Source organism: Gorilla gorilla, chromosome 1, assembly GCF_029281585.2.
Source record: "Gorilla gorilla gorilla isolate KB3781 chromosome 1, NHGRI_mGorGor1-v2.1_pri, whole genome shotgun sequence".
Classification (NCBI taxonomy): Eukaryota; Metazoa; Chordata; class Mammalia; order Primates; family Hominidae; genus Gorilla; species Gorilla gorilla.
The window spans coordinates 77182508-77204712 of record NC_073224.2 but is presented as its reverse complement, the minus strand read 5'-3'; the positions used below and the strand labels follow the sequence as shown (position 1 = coordinate 77204712).

The window sequence follows — 22205 nt, the reverse complement described above, 5'->3', positions numbered from 1 at the left end:
ATTATTGTCATTGAGTTTGAAGAATTTTTTAATTTCCATCTTGATTTCATTTTTGACCCAATGATCATTCAGGAGCAGGTAATTTTCCATGTATTTGCATGGTTTTTAAGGTTCCTTTTGGAGTTGATTTCCAGTTTTATTCCTCTGTTGTCTGAAAGAGTGCTTGATATAATTTCAGTTTTCTTAAATGTATTGAGGCTCGTTTTATGGCCTATCATATGGTCTATCTTGGAGAAAGTTCCATGCCCTGTTAAATAAAATGTGTATTCTGCAGTTGTTGGATGAAATGTTCTGTATATATCTGTTAAGTCCATTTGTTCCTAGGTATAGTTTAAATCCATTGTGTCTTTAACTTTCTGTCTTGATGACCTGTCTACTGCTGTCAGTGGAGTATTGAGGTCCTCCACTATTATTGTGTTGCTGTCTATCTCATTTCTTAGGTCTATTAGTAATTGCTTTATAAATTTGGGAGCTCCAGTGTTAGGTGCATATATGTTTAGGATTGTGATATTTTCCTGTTGGACAAGGCCCTTTACCATTATATAATGTCCCTCTTTGTCTCTTTTAACTGCTGTTGCTTTAAAGTTTGTTTTGTCTGATATAAGAATACTTACCCTTGCTTGCTTTTGGTGTCCATTTGCATGAAATGCCTTTTCCACCCCTTTACTTTAAGTTATGTGAGTCCTTATGTGTTAGGTGAGTCTCCTGAAGGCAGCAGATAGTTGGTTGTGGAATTCTTATCCATTCTGCTGTTCTGTATCTTTTAAGTGGAGCATTTAGGCCATTTGCATTCGATGTTAGTTTTGAGATGTGAGGTACTATTGCATTAATCCTGCTATTTGTTGCATTCATCTTGCAACAATGAGGTCTCTCAGCCGTGGATACCAGCACCTGTTCAGGAGGAGGTGGGGGGTAGGAGGGTTTGCTCTTGGTGTTGTACATTCTGCAGGTTTTGACAAATGTGTAATGACATGTATCCACTATTGTAGTGTCATACTGAATAGTTGCACTCCCCTAAAAGTCCTCTGTGCTTGCACCTATTCATCTGTCTCGTCTCTTAATCCCATGGCAACCACTGATCTTTTTACTGTCACTATAGTTTTGCTTTTTCCAGAGAGTCATATAGTTGGACTTAAACAGCATGTAGCCTTTCAGATTGGGTTCTTTCACTTAGTAATATGCATTTAAGGTTCCTTTATATCTTTTCATGGCTTTATAATGCATTTCTTTTTGGCACTGAGTAATATTCCATTGTCTGGTACCACAGTTTATCCACTTGTACTGAAGGACGTCTTGCTTGTTTCCTCATAAAGTTGCTGTAAACGTGTGTGGGTTTTTTGTGTGGATAGCAGTTTTCAATTCATTTGGGTAAATATTAAGGAGTACAGTTGCTAAATTGTCAGATAAAGATATGTTTGTTTTTATAGGAAACTGCTAAACTGCCTTCCAAAGTGGTGGTACCATTTTGCATTCTCACCAGTGATGAGTGAATGTTTCTGTTGTTCCCCATTGCTGGTCAGCATTTGGTGTTGCTAGTGTTTTAGATTTTGGCCATTCTAATAGCTGTATAGTGATATTTTATTGCTGTTTTAATTTGAAATCCCCTAATGACATGATATTGAACATCTTTTCATATGCTTACTTGCCATCTGGTATATCTTCTTTAGTGAGAGGTCTGTTCAGGTATTTTGCCCATTTTTTAAAAATTGGATTGTTTCTTATTGCTGAGTTTTAAGAGTTTTTTGTTTTGTTTTGTTTTTTAATAATAGTCTTTTATCAGATGTGTCTTGCAAATATTTTCTTCTAATCTGTGGCTTATTTCTCAATCTTTTGACATTGTCTTACAGAGAAGTAGTTTTTAATCTTAAGACCAGGCAATCAATTATTTCTTTCATGTATTGTGCCTTTGGTGTTGTTTCTAGAAACTCATCACCTTATCCAAAGTCAGCTAGTGTTATCTTATGTTATCTTCAAAGAGTTTTATAGTTTTGAATTTCACATTTAGGTCTATGATCCATTTTAAGTTAATGTTTGTGAAGGGTGTAAGGTCTAGATATGTGTGTGGGGGGTCGTTTTTGTGTGTTTTTTTGCAAGTGGATGTTCAATTCTAGTACCATTTGTGAAAAGACTATGTTTGATTCATTGGTTGCTTTTGCTCCTTTATCAAAGATCAGTTCACTGTATTTATGTGAGTCTATGTCTAGGTTCTCTGGTCTGTTCCACTGGTCTATTTGTTCTTTCACCAGTACCACACTATTTTTGGTTACTGTAGCTTTTTCAGTAAGTCTTGAAGTTGGGTAGTGTCAATCCTCTGGCTTTATTCTTCAATATTTTGTTGGCTATTCTGGATCTTTTGCCTCCTATATAAACTTCAAAATCAGTTTGTTGATATTCACAAAATTACTTGCTGAGATTTTGTTTGGGATTGAATTGAATCTATAAATCAAGTTGGGAAGAGCTAACATCTGGACAATATTGAGTTTTTCTATCCGTGAACATGGAATAGTTATCCATTTATTTCTTCTTTGATATCTTTCATCAGAGTTTTGTAGTATTCCTCATACAGATCTTGTACATTTTTTTTAGATTTATACTTAAGTATTATATTTGGGGGAGTGCTAATGTAAATAGTATTTTTTAAATTTCAAATTTCACTTATTACTGGAATATAGGAAAATGATTGACTTTTGTACATTAACCTTGCATCCTGCAACCTTGCTATAATTGCTAATTAGTTCCAGGAGTTTTAAAAAAATTCTGTCCTATTTTCTACATAGATGATGTGATCTGTGAATAAAGGACAGTTTTATTTCTTCCTTCCCAGTCTGTTTGTTTCATTTCCTTTTCTTGACTTACTGCATTTGCTAGGACTCCAGCAAGATGTTGCAAAGCAGTGGGAGGGAACACTCTTTGCCTTGTACCTGGTTAAGTGTTTTTTTTTAGGATTCCACTTTATCTTTTTTATTATCTATATTTTTCTGTTTTATATTTTTAGTGGATGCCTTAGGGTTTTCATCCTATATTTTTAACTTATCACAATTGACCTGCATATAATATTATAACATTTCATATAAAATGTAAGCACCTCGGGACAGTAAATTTACATTTCCCCTCTTCCATCCTTTGTGCTCTTATTGTGATACATTTTAGTTCTCATTTTATATACCTCTTAATACATTGTTATTTTTGCTTAGAAAATGTTTAAGGTAAATAGAAATATTTATTTTAATACTAAAATATTAAAAACATAAAAGTCAAATTTTAAGAGATTAAAAATGAAAAAAACTTGTTTACTTATACTTATTTCTGATGCTCTCCAATTCTTTCTGTTTAAATTTCTCTCCAGTATAATTTTCTTTCTGCTTGGAAAATTTTAACATATCCTCTAAGATAAATCTGCTAGAGGTGTATATTCTTAGCTTTTATTCATCTGAAAAAGTCTATTTGTCATTTTCATTTTGAAATATTATTTTTCCAGGTATAGAATTCTATCTGGTTTGATAGTTTTTGCCCCCTTTTAGTGCTTCAGAGATGTTATTCCATTTTTTTGTCTTCGTAGTTTCTGACAATGTCTGTAATAATTCTTATCTTTGTTCTGTACATAATGTGTTTTTTTCCCTCTGATGCTTTCAGGATTTTCTCTTTGTTTGGTTTTCCACAGTTTGATTGTAGTATCCCTTGTTGTACTTTTCTTTATTTTTTTCTGCATGAGATTCATTGGCTTCTTATATCATTGAGCTTCTTGTATGTGGGTTTATAATTTTCATGAAATCTAGAAATTTTGTCTTCAAATATTTTTCTCTCCTCTTTTGGAGTACAATCACATCGATTTTAGACTGCTTGTTATTTTCTTGCAGGTCACTGACACTCTTTTTCTTTCATTACAGTTCTCTTTTTTCCCCACTGTGTGCTTCATTTTATATAGTTTCAATTGCTGTCTTCAAACTGGTTAATCTTTTCTCCAGAATGTAACCTAATTCCATCCAGATTATTTTTCATTCAGATGTTGCATTTTTAATCTTCAGGTATTCCACGTGGGTCTTTTTAATATCCTCATTTCTTCTATTCATTATGTTAATAATTTCTTTATGGACATAAGCATATGTGTAAGGTTTGTAATAACTGTTTTAGAGGGCTTGTCTAGTTTTATTATCTGTGCCATTTCTGTTTTTTTTTCCTATTGATTTTTTTCCCTGACATGATCATATTCTACCACTTCACATGGTTGGTAACTTTTGACTGGATGCTAGACCATTGTGAATATTTCATTGTTGGGCTTTACATATAAATTACTTTGACTCAATTTGATCATTTTGAGTTTTTCTTTTAAGCTGTATTAGAGTGGGTATTATAGACTTAATTATGTTCTCCCCATATTTATATATTTAAGCTCCAGCCTCCAATATGATGATATTAGGAGATGGGGTCTTTAGGAAGTAATTAAGGTTAGATTAGGTTATGAAGGTGGGGTCCTTATGATGGGATGAATAGCTTATAAGAAGAGACACTAGAGAGTTTGTTCTCTCCACGGGAACACCCTGAGAAAAGGCCATATAAGTACACAGCAAGAAGGTGGCCATCAAAGAGAGCGCTCACCAGGAACCAAATTGGGTAGTACAGGTCAAATATCCCTTATCTGAAATGCTTGGTTGAATATCCCTTATCTGAATATTTGCATGTACATAATGAGATATCTTGGAGATGGGATCCCAGTCTAAATATGAAATTCATATATGTTTCATATATACCTTATACACATAAGCTGAAGGCAATTTTATACAATATTTTAGATAGTTTTGTGCATGAAACAAAGTCTTGACTGTGTTTTGACTGTGACTCATCACATAAAGTTGGGTATGGGATTTTCCACTTGTGGCATCGTATTGGCATTGAAAGATTGGGATTTGGGAGCATTTCAAATTTCAGATTTTTGGATTTGTGATGTTCAACCTATGCCTTAATCTTGGACTTCCCAGCCTCCAGAACTGTAAGAAAAATTCTGTCATTTAAGCCACCCAGTCTATGGTATTTTGTTATGGCAGCCTGAGCAGACCAAGACCTGCAGGTCCAGAACAGCCTTCAATCTAGGGCTAATTTAGCCCCGCCACTGAAGCATTACCTTTCTAAGGATTGACTCAATGTATTACGAAGTACTCCTACTGTTCCTAGCCCTATGTGAGCTTGGAGTATTGTTCAGCCTGTTGCTTCTTGTTTGTTTCTCCAGCCTCAAAGAACTTCTCTCCACTTGCGCAGATCAGTACTCATCTAGAAACTTAAGGGAGTTCCTCTGCAGATCTCTAGAGCTATTTCTGTGTCACTCCTCCTTTTCCATACTCAATCCTGCAAATTTTAGCATCCTCATCATCTCAAAATCTGTCTCCTCAATTCATCTAGACTGCCAGGCTCTGTTTCTGTTACTTCTTCCTACACCATATCCTGAAAGCTCTCCAGACTGTAAGGTGGGCAGGGTGTAGGAGGGGTGGGTTCAAGGCTCACCTCTCAGTTCTGCATTGTTATTCAACAGCTCTAAATTGTTGTTTCATACATTTTCCCAATTTTCTAGTTATTTATGGCGGGAGAGTGGGAGCCACAACTTTTATTTTAAATGGTGAAAGTAATTCTTAATACAGAAAACTCAGCCTAAAAAGAGTTATAGTCTTACTACCAAGAAAGAGTGTTCATTTATGTTGCTTTCCTAGTAATTTTCCTATTTTTAGATTATTTTGATTTCTTTTGATTTCCTGTGCCAAAGAAGCCTGAAACCAGCCTGTTTTTCTTCCTTTGTAGGTAAGCTGGCTAACTGCATGCTTGTCAAATTCTTTTTCTTTGAAATTCAGAAAGATTATCATGAATTGTTCAGTTATTTCTCATTCTTTTCATCAAAGAAAGTCTTCATTTTTTAAAATGGCTTTTGTTAAATTGACCTCCAGAAAAGTATCAATATATGTTTCAACTCAGAGTGTGGTAGTGTCTTTTTTTTCCCATACTTTCTAATTATATAACTCTTAGGAGTCTGTGTGGTTATTAACTCAAATGTCAATCCTTGAAAGATGGTTAAGTACAAAAATTTTTTCTCATCAAAAAGCTAAACATAGAGTCTGATTGTTTCACATCCATTTTTGGTTACTGACAAAGTTGATTTTTTTTAATCAGCCATTTTTATTACTTTTAAGTTACTTTTAAATTCATTTTAATGTTTTTTAAGATGGGTCTCCCCTGGTTAGTCTCCTTTCAGACTTTTTTTCTATTTTTTTCCTGAAAGTTTAGAATTGTTTTTGTAAGTTCCAAAATTTCAATGAGATTTCTTAGAATTAAGTTTAAAATTTTTGAAGAGACTTCATGCATTTCATGAAGTGTATTCATTCATTAACATGTTGTAGTTCTCTATTTATTCAAGTATTAATCTTATGCCTTTCATTGCAGATATGTAGTTTTCTTTATTAGAGTTTGGCACATTTCTCGAAATTGTATTCTTAGATATTGTATGTTGTGATACTTTTTTTTTTTTTTTTTTGATGGAGCCTTGCTCTGTCACCCAGACTGGAATGCAGTGGTGTAATCTCAGCTCACTGCAACCTCCTGGGTTCAAGCGATTCTGCTGCCTCAGCCACCCAAGTAGCTGGAATTACAGGGGTTGCCACCATACTTGGCTAATTTTGGTATTTTTTGGTAGAGATGGGGTTTCATCATGTTGACCAGGTTGGTCTTGAATTCCTGACCTTGAATGTCTGCCTCGGCCTCCCAAAGTGCTGGGATTATAGGTATGAGCCATCATGCCTGGCTAGTTGTGATACTGTTTTTGCCATTAAGACTGGAACTCTAAGTGTTCATGGTTCAGAAAGAAAGAAATTGACTCTTAAATATTATTTTGAAACTACCTTAGCAAACTTGGTTGTTTCAATAGTTTTCCCATAGGTTTTCCAAGTAGACTACCCTACCATTTATGAACAGTAGATTTGCTGTGCCCTTTTCAGTATTTAAAGTTCTTATTTCCATTTTCTAAATTTATTGTGCTGACTAAAAGTTCCAAAAAAAATTAATTATAATGTATATTTCTTTTTTCAGAAACTTCCCACTCTATAGAATTTAGCAGGAAGACTCTACCTTTTAACTGTGAGAGCCAGGCAATAACGAATGCAGAGTTGAGGACATTTGCTCATGGCATGGCTCCAAGTTGAGGAGTGAGAGAGATGCAGATACACTTTCTTCTGTCTTTTCTTTGAGTTTCATCCCGAGTTTTGCAGCTCTAATAATTCCTCATAGATGCAGCCTAATAACCACATTTCACTTCCAGTTGAAGTTTTTGCCACCAGAACAATTTAAATCTTGTTCTGAGAGGGGGTGTGGGTTCTAATTCCTAAACTATGTATTTTAATTTATGGTAGGACAAACACTACAAAATTATCAGACCTCACATAATCCTGTTTACAAAAAGTGCAACTTTCCATTTCTTCAAAACTGTAGGTCTATTAGTTTGTTAGGTGTTCCCTCAAAACTCTACAAGTTTGTATTTTTATGTGCATAGAAAAATATATTACAAAATTAAAGTGTAAACTTTTTTCTTTTTGATCATCTGTATCTTTTGTTCTTCCAAAGTGAACATGCATCATTTTTGTCAGAAGAAAATATTATTAAAATGAAAAAAAAGTTTTTCCTTTGTAAAATGAGGATCAGAATGTCTTCACTTTCCTCTTGCAAGAGAAACAGGCTGGCTTGGCCTTTTGTATCCCACCCCTGCCCATTGCTTTATTTCGCAAAGCAATCTGTTAGAACAGTTTAAAGCCTCTTTTGAAAGACGTTCAATTTTCTTTATTTTGACTTCTTGAGAGGGAATTTAGAGGAGAAATGAACATTTTAATGGGTGAATAGCATATGAATTTAGCTATATTTTCTAGTGGGTGAAGCCTCAGATACTGTGTCCAGCCCAGGTCATCAGAATTTTCTGCATTGTGTGTAGTTCTAGACCACAGATTACGTTGCTTTCTATTAATAGGTATTTACCTTTAAGAGTAGCAATTTGTTGAGGAACAGAGATCTGGCATTTCTAGGATCTCTAGCCTTAATACCATTTAAGAGTACATCATCCTGCCAGGTGCAGTGGCTCATGCCTGTAATCCTAGCACTTTGGGAGGCGGAGGTGGGTGGATCACTTGAGGTCACGAGTTCAAGACCAGCCTGGCCAACATGGTGAAACCCCCATGTCTACTAAAAATACAAGAATTAGCTGGGGTGTGGTGGCACATGCCTGTAGTCCCAGCTACTCAGGAGGCTGAGGTAGGAGAATCTCTTGAACCCAGGAGGCAGAGGTTGCAGTGAGCCGAGACTGTGCCACTGCACTGCAGCCTGGGTGACAGAGTGAGACTTTGTCTCAAAAAAAAAAAAAAAGAGTACCCCATTCTACCTGTTCCCTGCTCCCTCCGTCTTACAGATTCAAGACCTTATTGTAACATTCACCATGAGATTAAGGTAGATAAACTTGGACTTATAAATAAATATCTTCTCATCTAAATGAAATCAGGGTGGTCTTAGTTTGCACCTAACTTTTAATTTGCACCTAAACAATTGATAGTTTTTACATTAATTAGATGCTTTGCTTGGCATTGCATATAAGAGGTGAAACATTTTATTTCACCTGATAACCTGACTCAACTGTAGTTCAAGAGTATCCTTCATAAATAATTGGATATATTAACAATTATCAGAAGGAGCTATTCAGTGGGTTAATTAATGCAGTTCTCTGGGGATTATATTCTCTGGCCAACTTAGAGTAGCTTTTCTGTAGCTGTTTTCCCACAAGTTCAGATGAAGTATTTAGTATGGCAAATCAAATTCCATACTGCCTGGCTTTAGTCAAATAAGTCAGACCCTACATAATCCTATTTATAGGGTCTTAGTTCTGGCTGCTCTAACAAGCTACCGCAAACTGGGTGGCTTGTAAACAACAAATATTTATTTTTCAACATTCTTGGAGGCTTGGATTTTTCAACATCTTGAAGTCAAAGATCATGGCTCTGGCATATAAGGTGTCCAGTGAGAGCCTTCTTCCTCATTCATAGATAGAGGTCTTTCATTGTGTCCCCACAATGCAAAAGGGGCAAGGGATCTCGCCAAGGCCTCTCTAATAGGGGCACTAATCCCATTCATGGGGGCCTTTCCCTCATGATCTAATCAGCTCCCAAAGGCTCCACCTCCTAATACTATCACCTTGGGGGTTAGGTTTTCAACTTAGGGATTTGGGGAGTGGGGAGTAGAGAGGAATACATCTATACTATAGCATATACCTAACAAATATTTAAGCAGCTGAAAGCATTGGTGCTGTATGTTTCTGTGCCAGTTTTGTGATCTTTGTAAGAAATGTATTAATGTTTTCCCATATGGCCAAAAGGTCTGAAGTATATTCATCTGAGATGTAACTTCTGTTTCTTTCTGCTTTTAGCCACTTTCATACTCTTTCCAAAATGCTTTCATCATTAGATAATGTTTCTAAATTATCCAGGTGTCTGTTTGTAAATTTTTTTATTACAAAAGTAATATAGATTGATTACAGAAAACTTGAAATACAGAAAAGCACAAAAGAAAATAAAGATCACCTGTGTACTCTTATCACATGAAAATTTGACTTAAAAAATTAAAATCATTCTGGTTCTTAGTTTGTGACCTGCTTTTTTTCCTCTTATGCATTGCGAATGTGCCACATTACTAAATATTCTAATGCAATATAATTTTAAATGATGGTATCAATGTGCCATGATTTTAAATGATGGTATGAATGTGCCATAATTTTAAATGATGATATGAATGTGCCATAATTTAACTTGTAGCCTAAGTTGGGCATTTGCTCTATTTTCAGTTTTTGCTATTAAAAATAACCTTATGATGAAAATCTTGCTCAAGTATGCACACATCTCTGTTACTCCACAGGATAAATTTCTAGAAGAGCCATCATTGATTGAAAGGAATGTTTACTTTTATGGCTTATCTTGTATGTGGCTAGGTTGTCATCCATAAGAATTGTTTCAGTTGACACTCACATAGATTGTGTGTGTGCTCCTTTCCTTGTACCTTTGCTGGTACTCAGTAACAAATGGAGTTTCCTTCAGAGATCCCTCCCCACCCACCTGCATTTCCTTTCTGATACCTTCAGGTGTATTATCCTTTTGTGACACTCGGGGGAGGGGGGGGTTAAAAATATTTTTAATTGATGAGTAAAAATTTTATATATGGTGCACAACTTGATGTTTTGATGTATGTATACATTGTGGAATGGCTAAATCAAGCTGTTTGACATGTATTACCTCACATACTTGTCATTTTTTGTGATGAGAACACTTAAAATTTACTCTTAATTTTCAAATACACAATATATTGTTAAGTGTAGTCAACATGATACACAATAGATCTTTTGAACTTACTCCTCCTAACTGAAAGTTTGTGTCCTTTGGCCAATGTCTTCTCAATCCTCCCACCCCTTAGTGTCTGGTAACCACGATTTTACTCTGTGTCTACAAGTTTGACTTTTATGCACTTCCCATATAAGTAAGATCATGTGGACTCTGGGTTTTTTCATTATAATAATTGTAATTACATATATATATGATCGATTCAGGTCTATCTCTGCAAGTTCCATGAGGACAGGGACCATATCTAGCTTATTTACCTTTGTATATCCAGCACTTAATACGGTGTACAGCACATAGTATGATCTCAATACCTATTTGTTGAATGAATAAGTGGGTATTTTTAAAATTTTATAATTTGATGGGCAAATAACTGTCTCTGTTAACGTGTATGTATTTGAGGTTGAACTTTATGCTTTAATTTGCTACTTAGTCTTCTATTTTATTGCCTATTCATGTTTTGATTCATTTTTCTGAAGAGTATATCTTTTTGATTGAAAGCTTTTTCTCTTCTGTGGTCCTATAAGCTCCTATCTGAATATAGCATATTTTATCACTTTCCATCTTCATTTTCTAGTTCTATCTCATTCGCTTGATTTATTCCCCATTCTTCATGTTTGATGTATAGCATCTGACACTAAAAGCGTTGTTGAAATCACTGATTACCTCCCAATCTTACTTTTCCATTCCACATTATAACTTCTGCCCTCTATAATTATAGATATCCCCAACTTTTCTTGGGCTTTAAAAAATCTCCACTGCATTCAGTTTAAAGTCACCTTAATTTAGACATTTTGCTTGAGGTAAACTTTTTTTTTTTTTTTTTTTTTACTTTTTTCAGAAGCATTCTATTCCTATCTAAAAGCTCATCATTTTGCTATCTTAAACCTGAGATTGGCAAATATGTTCTCTGACAGATTACATAGTAAATATTTGAGGCTTTGCAGGCTAAATGTTCTCTGCATCTACTAAACATTGTCCTTATAGCACAAGGGCAGCCACAGGCAATATATGAATGAGTGAATATGGCTGTGTTCTAATAAAACTATGAACACTGAAATTTGAATTTCATATAATTTTCACATGTCACAAATAATACCTTTTCCCACAGCCATTTAAAAATATAACCATTGTTAGCTTATGGGAAGCACAAAAAGAGGCCATAATTTGCTGACCTTTGTCATAAGCCATGATCCAGAGAGACACATCAAGTCTGTAATCACCATCCTGCCATTTACCTCCCAGTTTTCCAAGCTTTTATAATTGATTAAAAAACAACAAAAGCCTACCTCTTTGTTCCACGGTACTTTTGTTTCCTACATAGAACTTGAGGTCCTTGAGGCTGTTTCTCTGGTCTCATCATTCATCCCTGTAGAATCAGCGATTCCTTCCTCTCCATTGTCTTTCCTAATTTCTCTGGATTCCACCTTTGTCATATCCCTTCTTTTTCTATTCTCTCCCAGCACCCCAGTTAAAACTCTTGCCTAGAGAGTTGCAGTGGTTTCCTAACTGGTTGTCCACCCATCCAATCTAATTTTCTGTTGCCAGATTACAGTTCTGATAATCTGTCTCCCTTGCTAAAAATCTCTAGTATCAGTATCTCTGTTTTTGCCTGTATAACCAAGAAAATCTCCTTAGCTTGGCATTTAAGGTATTCTGTAATAGGACATTAATCCACCTTTCTAGTTTTTCTTTCACTATTTCCTTAATGCCTTAGGCAAACTGTTTTATTCAATTTTCTTTATGAAGTTCCTTCTACCTTCAATGTTCTCTCTACCATGTCTGTCTGCAGAATTCTCTCCATCCTGCAAGGTCCTTATAAAAGGAAGCCTTCTGGCACTTACAGCCTTAGGTTATAGATGTTTATGCGTTGATCTCACTTCCCTACTTAATTTTAAGTGCCCTGAGAGGAATTACACCATCAAAGGTAATCTTTTTTTTGTCCCTGAAACACCTAGCACAGTGATAATTTAATACGTTATTGTTATTGAATCTGCAAATGGGAGGAACCTTCGGATGGAAAGATCAGTTATCTTTAGAAAGATTATCTTACTGTTCACTGGGAGAGCTTTAGGAAATTATCTCATGGCAACTACAGAAGAAATGCAAAGAATCTAAGACTAAGGGCTAGGTACCTTTTGTTTAAGCTAACGATATAATCATAGGTATCTAATCCTCTCCTTCCCAGACCCATGGAAATGCCCAAGAAAATGTGAAAATAAGGGAAAACCCTCAGAAACTTGATAGGGAGCCATGTACTTGCCAAAACTTGGAGGGGCTTCTGCTGAATGCTGTGCCAATGGTATTGGATGAAAAGAAGAGTAGTCAGTTCCAGAGGGAGAATCCTGCCATGGTAAGCGCTGCTTGCCAGAGGAGCAGGCAAGGGTCATGCTCACACCATGTGCCAGGCATTATGTTATGCACTCTTCGTGCCTCATCACATTTAGTTTTCTTGTCAGCCTTGTGAGAGATGGAGATTATCTTCATTTTTCAGGTGAAGAAACTGAGACCTAAAAGGTTACACAGTTTGTAAGTAATATCAGGCCAAGTAAGAGTAAGAAGAAAGACCAAAAGAAACAGTTTAGAAGGAAAAAGTATTAATAGTGATTGTGTCTGGGTGGTAGGATTTTAGGTAATTGGTATTTTTCTTTATATCTTTGTGACTTAACTTTTTTTTTTTTTTACATTCAGTTATCAACTTTAATGTCGATTGAACACAACTCTACAATCTTTCACTCCGCTTTAGTTCTCCTGCTGTGGCTGTTCACTGGACCTTGGCTAAATGGATGTTCTCCCTGCTACTTTCTGATCACATCCTCCTGTCCTTCCAGCTTACTTCTCAATTATTCCCATGCATGATCATTTTATTTTAGTGGGGCCTCTGTATGCCATTGACTTCTCTCTACTAAAATCCTCAGACTCTACTGTCTTAACTCAGATTCCTCCTGTCCTGACTTCCTACCTGCTAAGTTTAGATTGTCAGCCAATATTTCCTTAACTTTATTTTCCCACCTTTTCTACTTTCTCAAATGTCTGACCTCCCTCCTCTTTCCTTTTACTTTCAGGAGTGGGCCTTGCTTCTGAACTCAGAGAATGCAGGAGCTATCAGATTTTAACTCTCTGTACCTTCTGACTCCACATTCACAGAGTCTTTCTTTGTACCCTTACCTTTTCCCCCACTCTCTTTGCTTCTATTACAAAAGAAAAACTTTTCCTTCCTGTCCTTTAGGGCCAGTTTTTCCACCGTCCAGGGATGTTCCACCATCCCATCTCTTCCCTGGATTAGGCATTCATTAAGTATGTTTTCAATAAACATGGAGTACTTTTATAAATAGGAGAAAATTAGTAACAAAAATTCTTTCTGGGTAAGAGTATGCGATTGAGTAATAGACTCTAGAATAATTGTTAGAGAATGTTAGTTAGCCTAGAAAATTCCTCAGCATTTAGTTTCATAATGATTCTATCTACTCTAAGTGTATTTCATATGGTATGAAATGCTACAGTTCCTCTTAAGAACAGTATTTTGTCTATTTAATTGCAATATGTCTCCTTTTATAGATTTTTTCTTTACATATTGTTTAGATCTATCTTTGACTTTCTTTGGGCAGGGGGACTGTGACTTGACTTTTTTTTTCTTTTTTCATAGCTGGAGAACACATTCAAATCAGTTATTGCACAGATTGGACCTGGAGGAACTATCAGTTCAGAACTAAAACATAAGATAAAATTTGTAAGTAATTTCTGTTTCTCGGAGACAATAATAATTGATTTATAAATTTATATATCATTTGTGGTTGAGTTTGTCTGCAAGTATTAATTTACATCTAATCTTTAATATACTGCAAACTAAGCAACAATTCTTTTAGACCAAGAAAAAGAAACAAAATACGTACTCCTAAAAATTTTTAACATAAAACTATTTAGCAAATAAGTTCTTCCATAAGTTCTCTCTTCCTTTCCTTCTTCCCCTCATCCCAATAGATCACTGTTGACAAACAGTTCAAGATCTTTCCAAATACCAATTTTATAAATGTACATTAAATATTGTTCCAATGTGTGTTATCCCATTACATTGATGTACCCTGTTTCATGTAGAGATCCATGATTGATTAAAGTTTTGGTGTTTTTATCTTTGGCTATGGAAAAAGTTCTCCAGTTAATGTCCATGGACATTTTTCTAGAAGTGGAATTGCTAGTCAGAGGCATCTTATGTTTTGATTATAAATATTACTAAATTGCCCTCTAAAATGCTTGAACAGATTTATACTCCCACTGACAGGTGTTAATATCCCATCACGTTGTTTTAGTTTATCTTTTGATTTTTACATTAAGCATCTTTTCATGTGCTTAGTAGTCACATATATTTTTTATGTGAATTGCCTGTTTATGTCATTGGTCTTATTTGTTTTACCTTACTAATAAGTGAAAACTCTTTGGTGTTATGTATTGAGCCAAAGAGTTATGTACACTTAAATTTTTTGTGGGAGCTGTTAATCCTGCTTTGAGTAATCAAGGTGCTATTACAGCTTGTACTGCCTTATATTATTCCATTTCAACTGTCATGATTTTACTAGGAGAGATGCAAAAACCTTGATGCATTCAGGCCCTGTTTTTTTTGTTTAGACACTTGAGCAAGTGTCCAATAATTACTTGTTAAAGGACATTCAATATGACTTTTTTTTTTTTTTTTAAGAGACAAGGTCTTGCTCTGTCACCCAGGCTGGAATGCCGTGGTGCAATCATAGCTCACTGCAACCATCAACTCTTGGGGTCAAGCAATCCTCTCACATCAGCCTCCCGAGTAGCTGGGACTAGAGGTGCATGCCACCACACCCAGCTAATTAAAAAAAATTTGTAGAGACAGGGTCTTGCTGTGTTGCCCAGGCCTGTCTTGAACTCCTGGCCTTAGGCATTCCCCCACTTCAGCCTCCCAAAGGCTGGGATTACAAGAGTGAATATGATTTTTTTTGTGGTACCAAAAATTGGAGAAAAATTAGGCATTAATTTTAAAGGATTGGTTATGTATCAATATTGGATATTCTCCAAACTAGGGATGTCATGTAGCTTATGAGAAAGTTTATGTATGTCTCTCTTAGTTTACATGGAAGTTTCTCCTTGACTTACTGTTGGACTTTAGAAACAGGTTTTATAGAATAGTGTGTTTAGAATTGTTCTTTCATATAAAACCATGAATAACATGTGCACACATAAAGGGGTTTCTGAAAGGGTGTTTCTCTAAATGTAGCAATGGCTGTTTCTGGGTCACAGGATTTTGAAATAATTTTTACTTTAGATTTTTCTGAAGCTTGATTAGAATTTTGTATAAAATATATCTGGAAAAATTTAGAAAACAAAGATTTTTGTACTTTATTGGGATAGAGTAAGTCTATTTTTAGGAAATTATTCTAAAAATCATTGAACTAGTGTGCAGAACTCAAGCATGAGGATAATCATTACAATATTTGGGATGAAAAATAAGAAACAAAATAGAAGATCAGATACATTTAGGTGTCTTTAATATTTTGAAAAATCTGTGGCCAGTGAAAATGTTTATCTGTTTTTACTGACATGGAAAGATGTCTTTGGTATGATATTTAAAAGCTGGCTATAGAAATATTGACCTTGTTTTAATATTAAATAGATATTTTGATGTACGTATGGACAATAATGCTCTTAACAGATCTTTTATTTTTGCTTAACTGTATTTTCCAAAGTTTTTTCTAGTGTTTATTGCATTTCTTTTCTAACAATTAAAATGCTTGAAACTGTGCTATAGGATGTTTTATGTGAGCTGAAGCTAAATGTGTTAGCTGAGCTTAAAGAAGTGCAGGAATTTCTGGAGAGTTGTGGTATTGCAGTATCATGTAATAATGATTTCTCAACTCTGGAAATGTTGGAAATCACAGTCTCTTTTTGTTCTAATGTTTTTTAAAACTGGAAACTCATTTTCAAAAAAAAACAATGTAATATGACTAAAATTCATTTAATAATGTTACTTTTGCCTTTGTTGTTATTTGTTTATATTATTTTAATATTGTGTCACTCAGCATTTCAGTGTGTCTATATTGTATTTCACTTTCTATTTGTTAGGTTGTATCTAAGTTCCCGGAGGGTTTGTTTATTTCTAAACTGCTTGGAGAGTATGAGGTAAGTGTTTTGCTTTTCCCCAACCCTAATTTTTTATGGCTTATATTTCTTGTGATAGATGGAATTTTGTGGCTACTCCTTGGATTCTCCAGGTCTATGCTCTAAAACGGAAACATTTTGTTTTGCATTTTAGTATATTATAAGACTTGAGAATATGATCTTTAACAAATACTTGATTATGCATAGGAAGGATATTTTTACCACTTATTGTTATAATATTATTATAATAAAGATTATCCCATTAATGTCTGACAATGTTATACCAAGGGTCAGTGGGAATGCAGAGAAGCAGAATACCTCATACACTGCTTGTGGGACAAAATGCTCTTACGGAGCATTTTGGCATTATCAAGTAAAGTTGAAGGTATGCACCCTCAGGGATCCAGTAGTTCCACTTTTACATTTGCACTCTAGAGAAACTCTTGCACATGTACGCATGAAGACCTGTAAAGAAGTGCACAGCACAACATAGGAACAAATGAGAAACAAATGGACATCAGTAGGATAATGGATAGAGATTGACATTTATACAATGGAATTGTATGTAGTAGTATAAAATAAATCTGCTCTGCAACATGGATCATTTTTAAAACCATAATGTTGAGTGAAAAAAATCAAGTTGCAGAATAATTCAGATAATGCCATATATCCAGTTTTTAAAAAGATAAGTCCTATACATATGTTAACTGTGTGCCAGGCTCTATCTAGAGCATCTTTCATATTGGCATATGTTCATTTTGTTTTCACAACAAATAGAGGCACAGAGAAGTAACTTGCCTAAGCATCAACATCCAGTAATAGGTGGAGCCAAGATTTTAACCTGGGCAGTCTGGCTTCAGAATCCTAACTCTTAACTACTGTGCCATGAAAACTATAGTATATTTATAGGTAAAAACATAGATATTGTGAGATAGTATAGCATAATTGTTAAGATATATAATTCTGTGTGCTACCTTATAGACAATATGTTAGGTCAAGATAATACCTACTTTATAGAGTTTTGTGAAGTTTAAATGACTTAAAAATAAGGCACTTAGAACAGTGCCTGGCACATAAGCTCTGCTCAGATCTCTGCCTGACCTTTAACAGCACATGCTTGGGCCAGACATAGAGCAGCCTCTGTTCTTTTAAGGCTAAAAGAACTGAAGATATTTCGGCTGTTGCCCATCAAAGGGTGGCAGATTTTGGGTTTATGTTCAGCCAAATTTAAAATGAATCAAACAATAATCTCCAAAAGAGCATAAAAGATTCCAGATTCTCTACAATACATCTATCATGATGCCTGGAACACAAACCAAAATTACTAGATACAGTAAGAAACAAGAAAATGTGACCCCTTGACAAAGAAAAGGTGATCAATGGAAATTCTGAGATGATGCAGATATTGAAGTTAGCAAAAAAGGTTTTAAAGTAACTCTTACAACCATGTTAAAGGATATAAAGGAGTATGTATTCAGAGTAAATGAGGAGATAAGATATTTCAGTGCAGAAAAAGAAACTATAAAAACCAAGTGATTTTCATAACTTATAATATCTGAAGTAAAAAATTCACTAATAACAAATTGGAAATGGCAGAAGAAAGCTTTAGTAAACTTCAAGACAGATCAATAGAAATTATCCAATTTGAAGAACAGAGAAACAAAATAGAACTTGAGTGACCTGAGACCTGTGGAATAAAACCAAATGGCCTAATGTATCTATTAATATAATTGAAGCCTAAGAAAGCACAGCAGAAATATATTTGAAAAAATAATGGCCCAAATTTCCCAAATCTTGTGAAAGAAGTTTATAAATCTAAGAAGCCCAGAAAACCCCAAACAAGTAATACAGAGAAAACCTCACATAGGCACATCATAGTAAAAATGCAGAAAACCAAATATAAGTAGAAAATTCTGAAAGCAGCCAGACTAAAAATACCACACTTCATACAGGAGAACAGTGATACAAATGATGGCTGACCTCTTGAAGCAATGCTAGAAGACAATGGAATGACATCTTTAATGTACTCAAAAGAAAAGTACTGTTAACCCAATATTTTATATCCAGTGATAATATCAAGAATGAAGATGATGAGATAGACATTTTCAGTTAATCAGAATTGGAAGCAGACTGGTACTATAAGAATGCTAAATAATGTTCTTCAGGCTGAAGGAAATAATGCCAGATTGGAACTTTAATCTTCAGGAAGGATTGAATAAAGGATGTAGTAAATATCTGGGCATATATGAAAGACTGCCTTTTTTGATCAGTTAAAATATATGACTGTTTAAAGCAAAAATTACAGCATTAAATAATTGGGTTTATAACATGAAAATGTAATGCATATGAAAACTACTGCATAATGAGTAGAGGGGCAGTACCTGGAACTATAGGGTTGCAAGATTCTTATATTTTATTTGAAGTGGTACAGTAAGACTGAAAAGGATGTATATTGGTTTTGCTGGTGAATTCTGTAAAACATTTAAGGAAGAAATTATATTAATCATATACGGATTGTTTCTTAAAATAGCAGAGAATATTCTCCAACTCATTCTTTTTTTTTTTTTTTTCCTTTTAAGACAGAGTCTCACTGTCACCCAGGCTGGAGTACAGTGGCATGATCTTGGGTTACTGCAGCCTTGAACTCCTGGGCTCAAGTAATCCTCCTGCTTCAGCCTCCTGAGTAGCTGGAACTACAGACATGTGGTGCCATGCCCAGCCAATTAAAAAAAAAAATTTTTTTTAGAGACAGGGTCTCACCATGTTACCCAGGCAGGTGTTTAACTCCTGTCCTAAAGCAGTCCTTCTATCTCAGCCTCCCAAAGTGCTGAGATTACAGGCATGAGCCACCACACCTGGCCTCCCCAACTCATTCTATAAATACATTGTCCTGCTACTAAAGCTTGACATAGACATTACAAAAAACCAATTAGAACATGTTTCTCGTAACGTGAACACAAAAGTCTGTTACAAAACAGTAGTAAATTGAATTCAGCAATCCCTGAACAAGAGGGGTTTATCCTAAGAATGCAAGGTTGGAGTAACGTTTCAAAAGGAATTAAGGTAATTCACCATTTTAATAGAATAACAAGGAAGAAAAGCCATGCGATTATTTTGGTGGATGCAGAAAAAGAATTACCAAAATTTCATACCCATCCACAATTAAAACTCTCAGAAAACTAGGAATAGAAAAGAAATTCCTCATTTTGATAAAGTGCATTTGTGAAAACCTATTAATATACTTATACTCAATGGTGAAACACTGAACAATTCCCCCTTAAAATCTGGAACAAGGTAAGTATATCCAGTCATACTGCTTCTATTCAACATTGTATTGCAAGTTCTAACCAGTGTAATAAGGAAATAAAAGCCATGAAAACCTAAAAGAAAAAAAGTAAAACTTTATTTGTAGAAAACATGATTGTTCATATAGAATATACTAAGGAATCCATGAAAAAGCTACTAGAACTAACTTATTAGGTCAAAATACAAGGTTAGTATACAGAAATCAATTGTATTTTCATATGTAAGTAGCAAACCATTGGAAAATGAAATTAAATTCTGTTTATTATATCATCAAATTACTTGGAAATAAGTTTAACAAAAGAAACATAAATCATGTACACCGAAAACTAATAAACATTGTTGAGAAGTTGAAGACTAATAAATGGAGAGGTATAAGATACTCATGGGTGAGAAGACTCATTATTGATAACATTATGTGAACATGATAACATTAATGTATGGATTCAATATAGTCCCCATCATAATTCTTGCGGGCTATTCGTAGATACTAACAAATCCATGAATTTGGCCTTACAGTGCATGCATAGGAGATCCACCCATATACACTGAAGTGATTTTTGAGAGAGGTGCCAAAGGAATTCAAAAGGGATAAGATAGTATTTTCAGCTCTGGGCATGGTTGCTCATGCCTGTAACCTCAGCACTTTGGCAGGCTGATATGGAAAGATTACTTAAAGCCAGGAGTTTGAAAAAATATTTTCAACAAATGATGCTGGAACAACTGAATGCAAGATACAACTGAATACAAAAAAAAAAAAAAGAATCCCAACCCCAACCCGACACCATGTACAAAAATTATTTCAAGATGTATCATAGACCTAAATGAAAAAATCAAAGGTCTAAAACTTCCAGGTGAATTAAAATATATTAATGACCTGGACAAGCAAAGCTTTCTTAGGACACAGAAGCAGTAATCAGTTAAAAGAAAAATGATGAGGCTTCATCAAAATTAGCTTCTATTTAGGAGACCCCATTTAAAATTGAATAGGCAGACCACAGACTGGGAAGAAATATTTACAATCATACATCTAACAAAGGACTTATATTCAGAATACATAAAGACGAGTCTATAGCTCCATAATAGAAAGCCAAAAAATTCTTTTTGTAAATGGCCCAACTTCACAAATGCAGATATGAGTGACTGATAAACATATGATAAACTCACATTTTTGGTGCAAGTATAAAATGGTACAACTACTGTGGAAAATGTTCTTACAATTTCTTATAAGTGTGTATTTATCCTTTGACCCAGAATTATACTCCCGGATATTTATTCAAAGTCTGTGTCCTCAAAGACTTATATGATAGTATTCATAACAGCTTTATATATTATAGCCTCCCAAAACTGGAAATAAGCCTACTATTCATCAATAAGGGAATTAATGAAGAGATTGTGGTACGTTTGTACAACAAAATACTATTCCACATATGTCCAACAATGATAGACTGGATTAAGAAAATGTGGCACATATACACCATGGAATACTATGCAGCCATAAAAAATGATGAGTTCATGTCCTTTGTAGGGACATGGATGAAATTGGAAATCATCATTCTCAGTAAACTATCGCAAGAACAAAAAACCAAACACCGCATATTCTCACTCATAGGTGGGAATTGAACAATGAGAACACATGGACACAGGAAGGGGAACATGACACTCTGGGGCCTGTTGTGGGGTGGGGGGAGGGGGGAGGGATAGCATTGGGAGATATACCTAATGCTAGATGACGAGTTAGTGGGTGCAGCGCACCAGCATGGCACATGTATACATATGTAACCTGCACAATGTGCACATGTACCCTAAAACTTAAAGTATAATAATAATAAAAAAAAAAGAAAGAAAAAAGTAAACAGCTGATACATGAACCAGTGTGGATGAATCTGAAAAATAGTTGCTGTGGAAGTAAGTAAGTCTCATACAGCAGCATACTGTAGAATGTCTTTTATATTAAATAATACAATAGCCAAAGATAATCTATGGTGGAAAAAAAGTTTGTCTCTAGGGGTGACTGGGAAAGGGAGACCTTTCTGAGGTGATGGAAGTGTTCTGTATCTTGAGTAGGGGTTTGGGTTACACAGTTCTGCATTTATCAGGGCTAACTGACTGGTAAACTTAAGTTGTGTGCATTTCACTGCATGTAAATTTTACCTAAAAGTGAACAGATACTGATTTCTAGTTAATGCTGTACATGCTGGCCTATTTTGGGGTAAAGGTTACTGATGTCTACAGGTCACTTTGAAATGTATATAAAAGATAAGATGGGTTGGTAGATGGTTGGATACACAGATGACATAGCAACTCTATAGTGGTAGAGTTCAGTATCCAATTCTTTCAACTTTTTCTGTGTTTGAAATTTTACATAAAATCTTAGGG

General features: G+C 34.9%; 1 protein-coding gene across 17 annotated transcripts in view; it reads left to right on the top strand.

The window, feature by feature from the left end:
* The window catches only part of TDRD5 (tudor domain containing 5), a 99892-nt gene that overhangs the window by 13092 nt on the left and 64595 nt on the right, over positions 1 to 22205 (top strand). For 9 of the 17 annotated variants that reach the window (XM_055366869.2, XM_055366880.2, XM_055366846.2 and 6 more), the window contains exons 5-7: positions 12586 to 12750; positions 14044 to 14127; positions 16488 to 16544. In XM_055366869.2, coding sequence (XP_055222844.2) covers positions 12586 to 12750; positions 14044 to 14127; positions 16488 to 16544 — 306 coding nt within the window. The remainder of the gene's footprint in view (positions 1 to 12585; positions 12751 to 14043; positions 14128 to 16487; positions 16545 to 22205) is intronic. The other 8 variants (XM_004027982.5, XM_055366900.2, XM_055366890.2 and 5 more) reach the window with 1 other exon arrangement.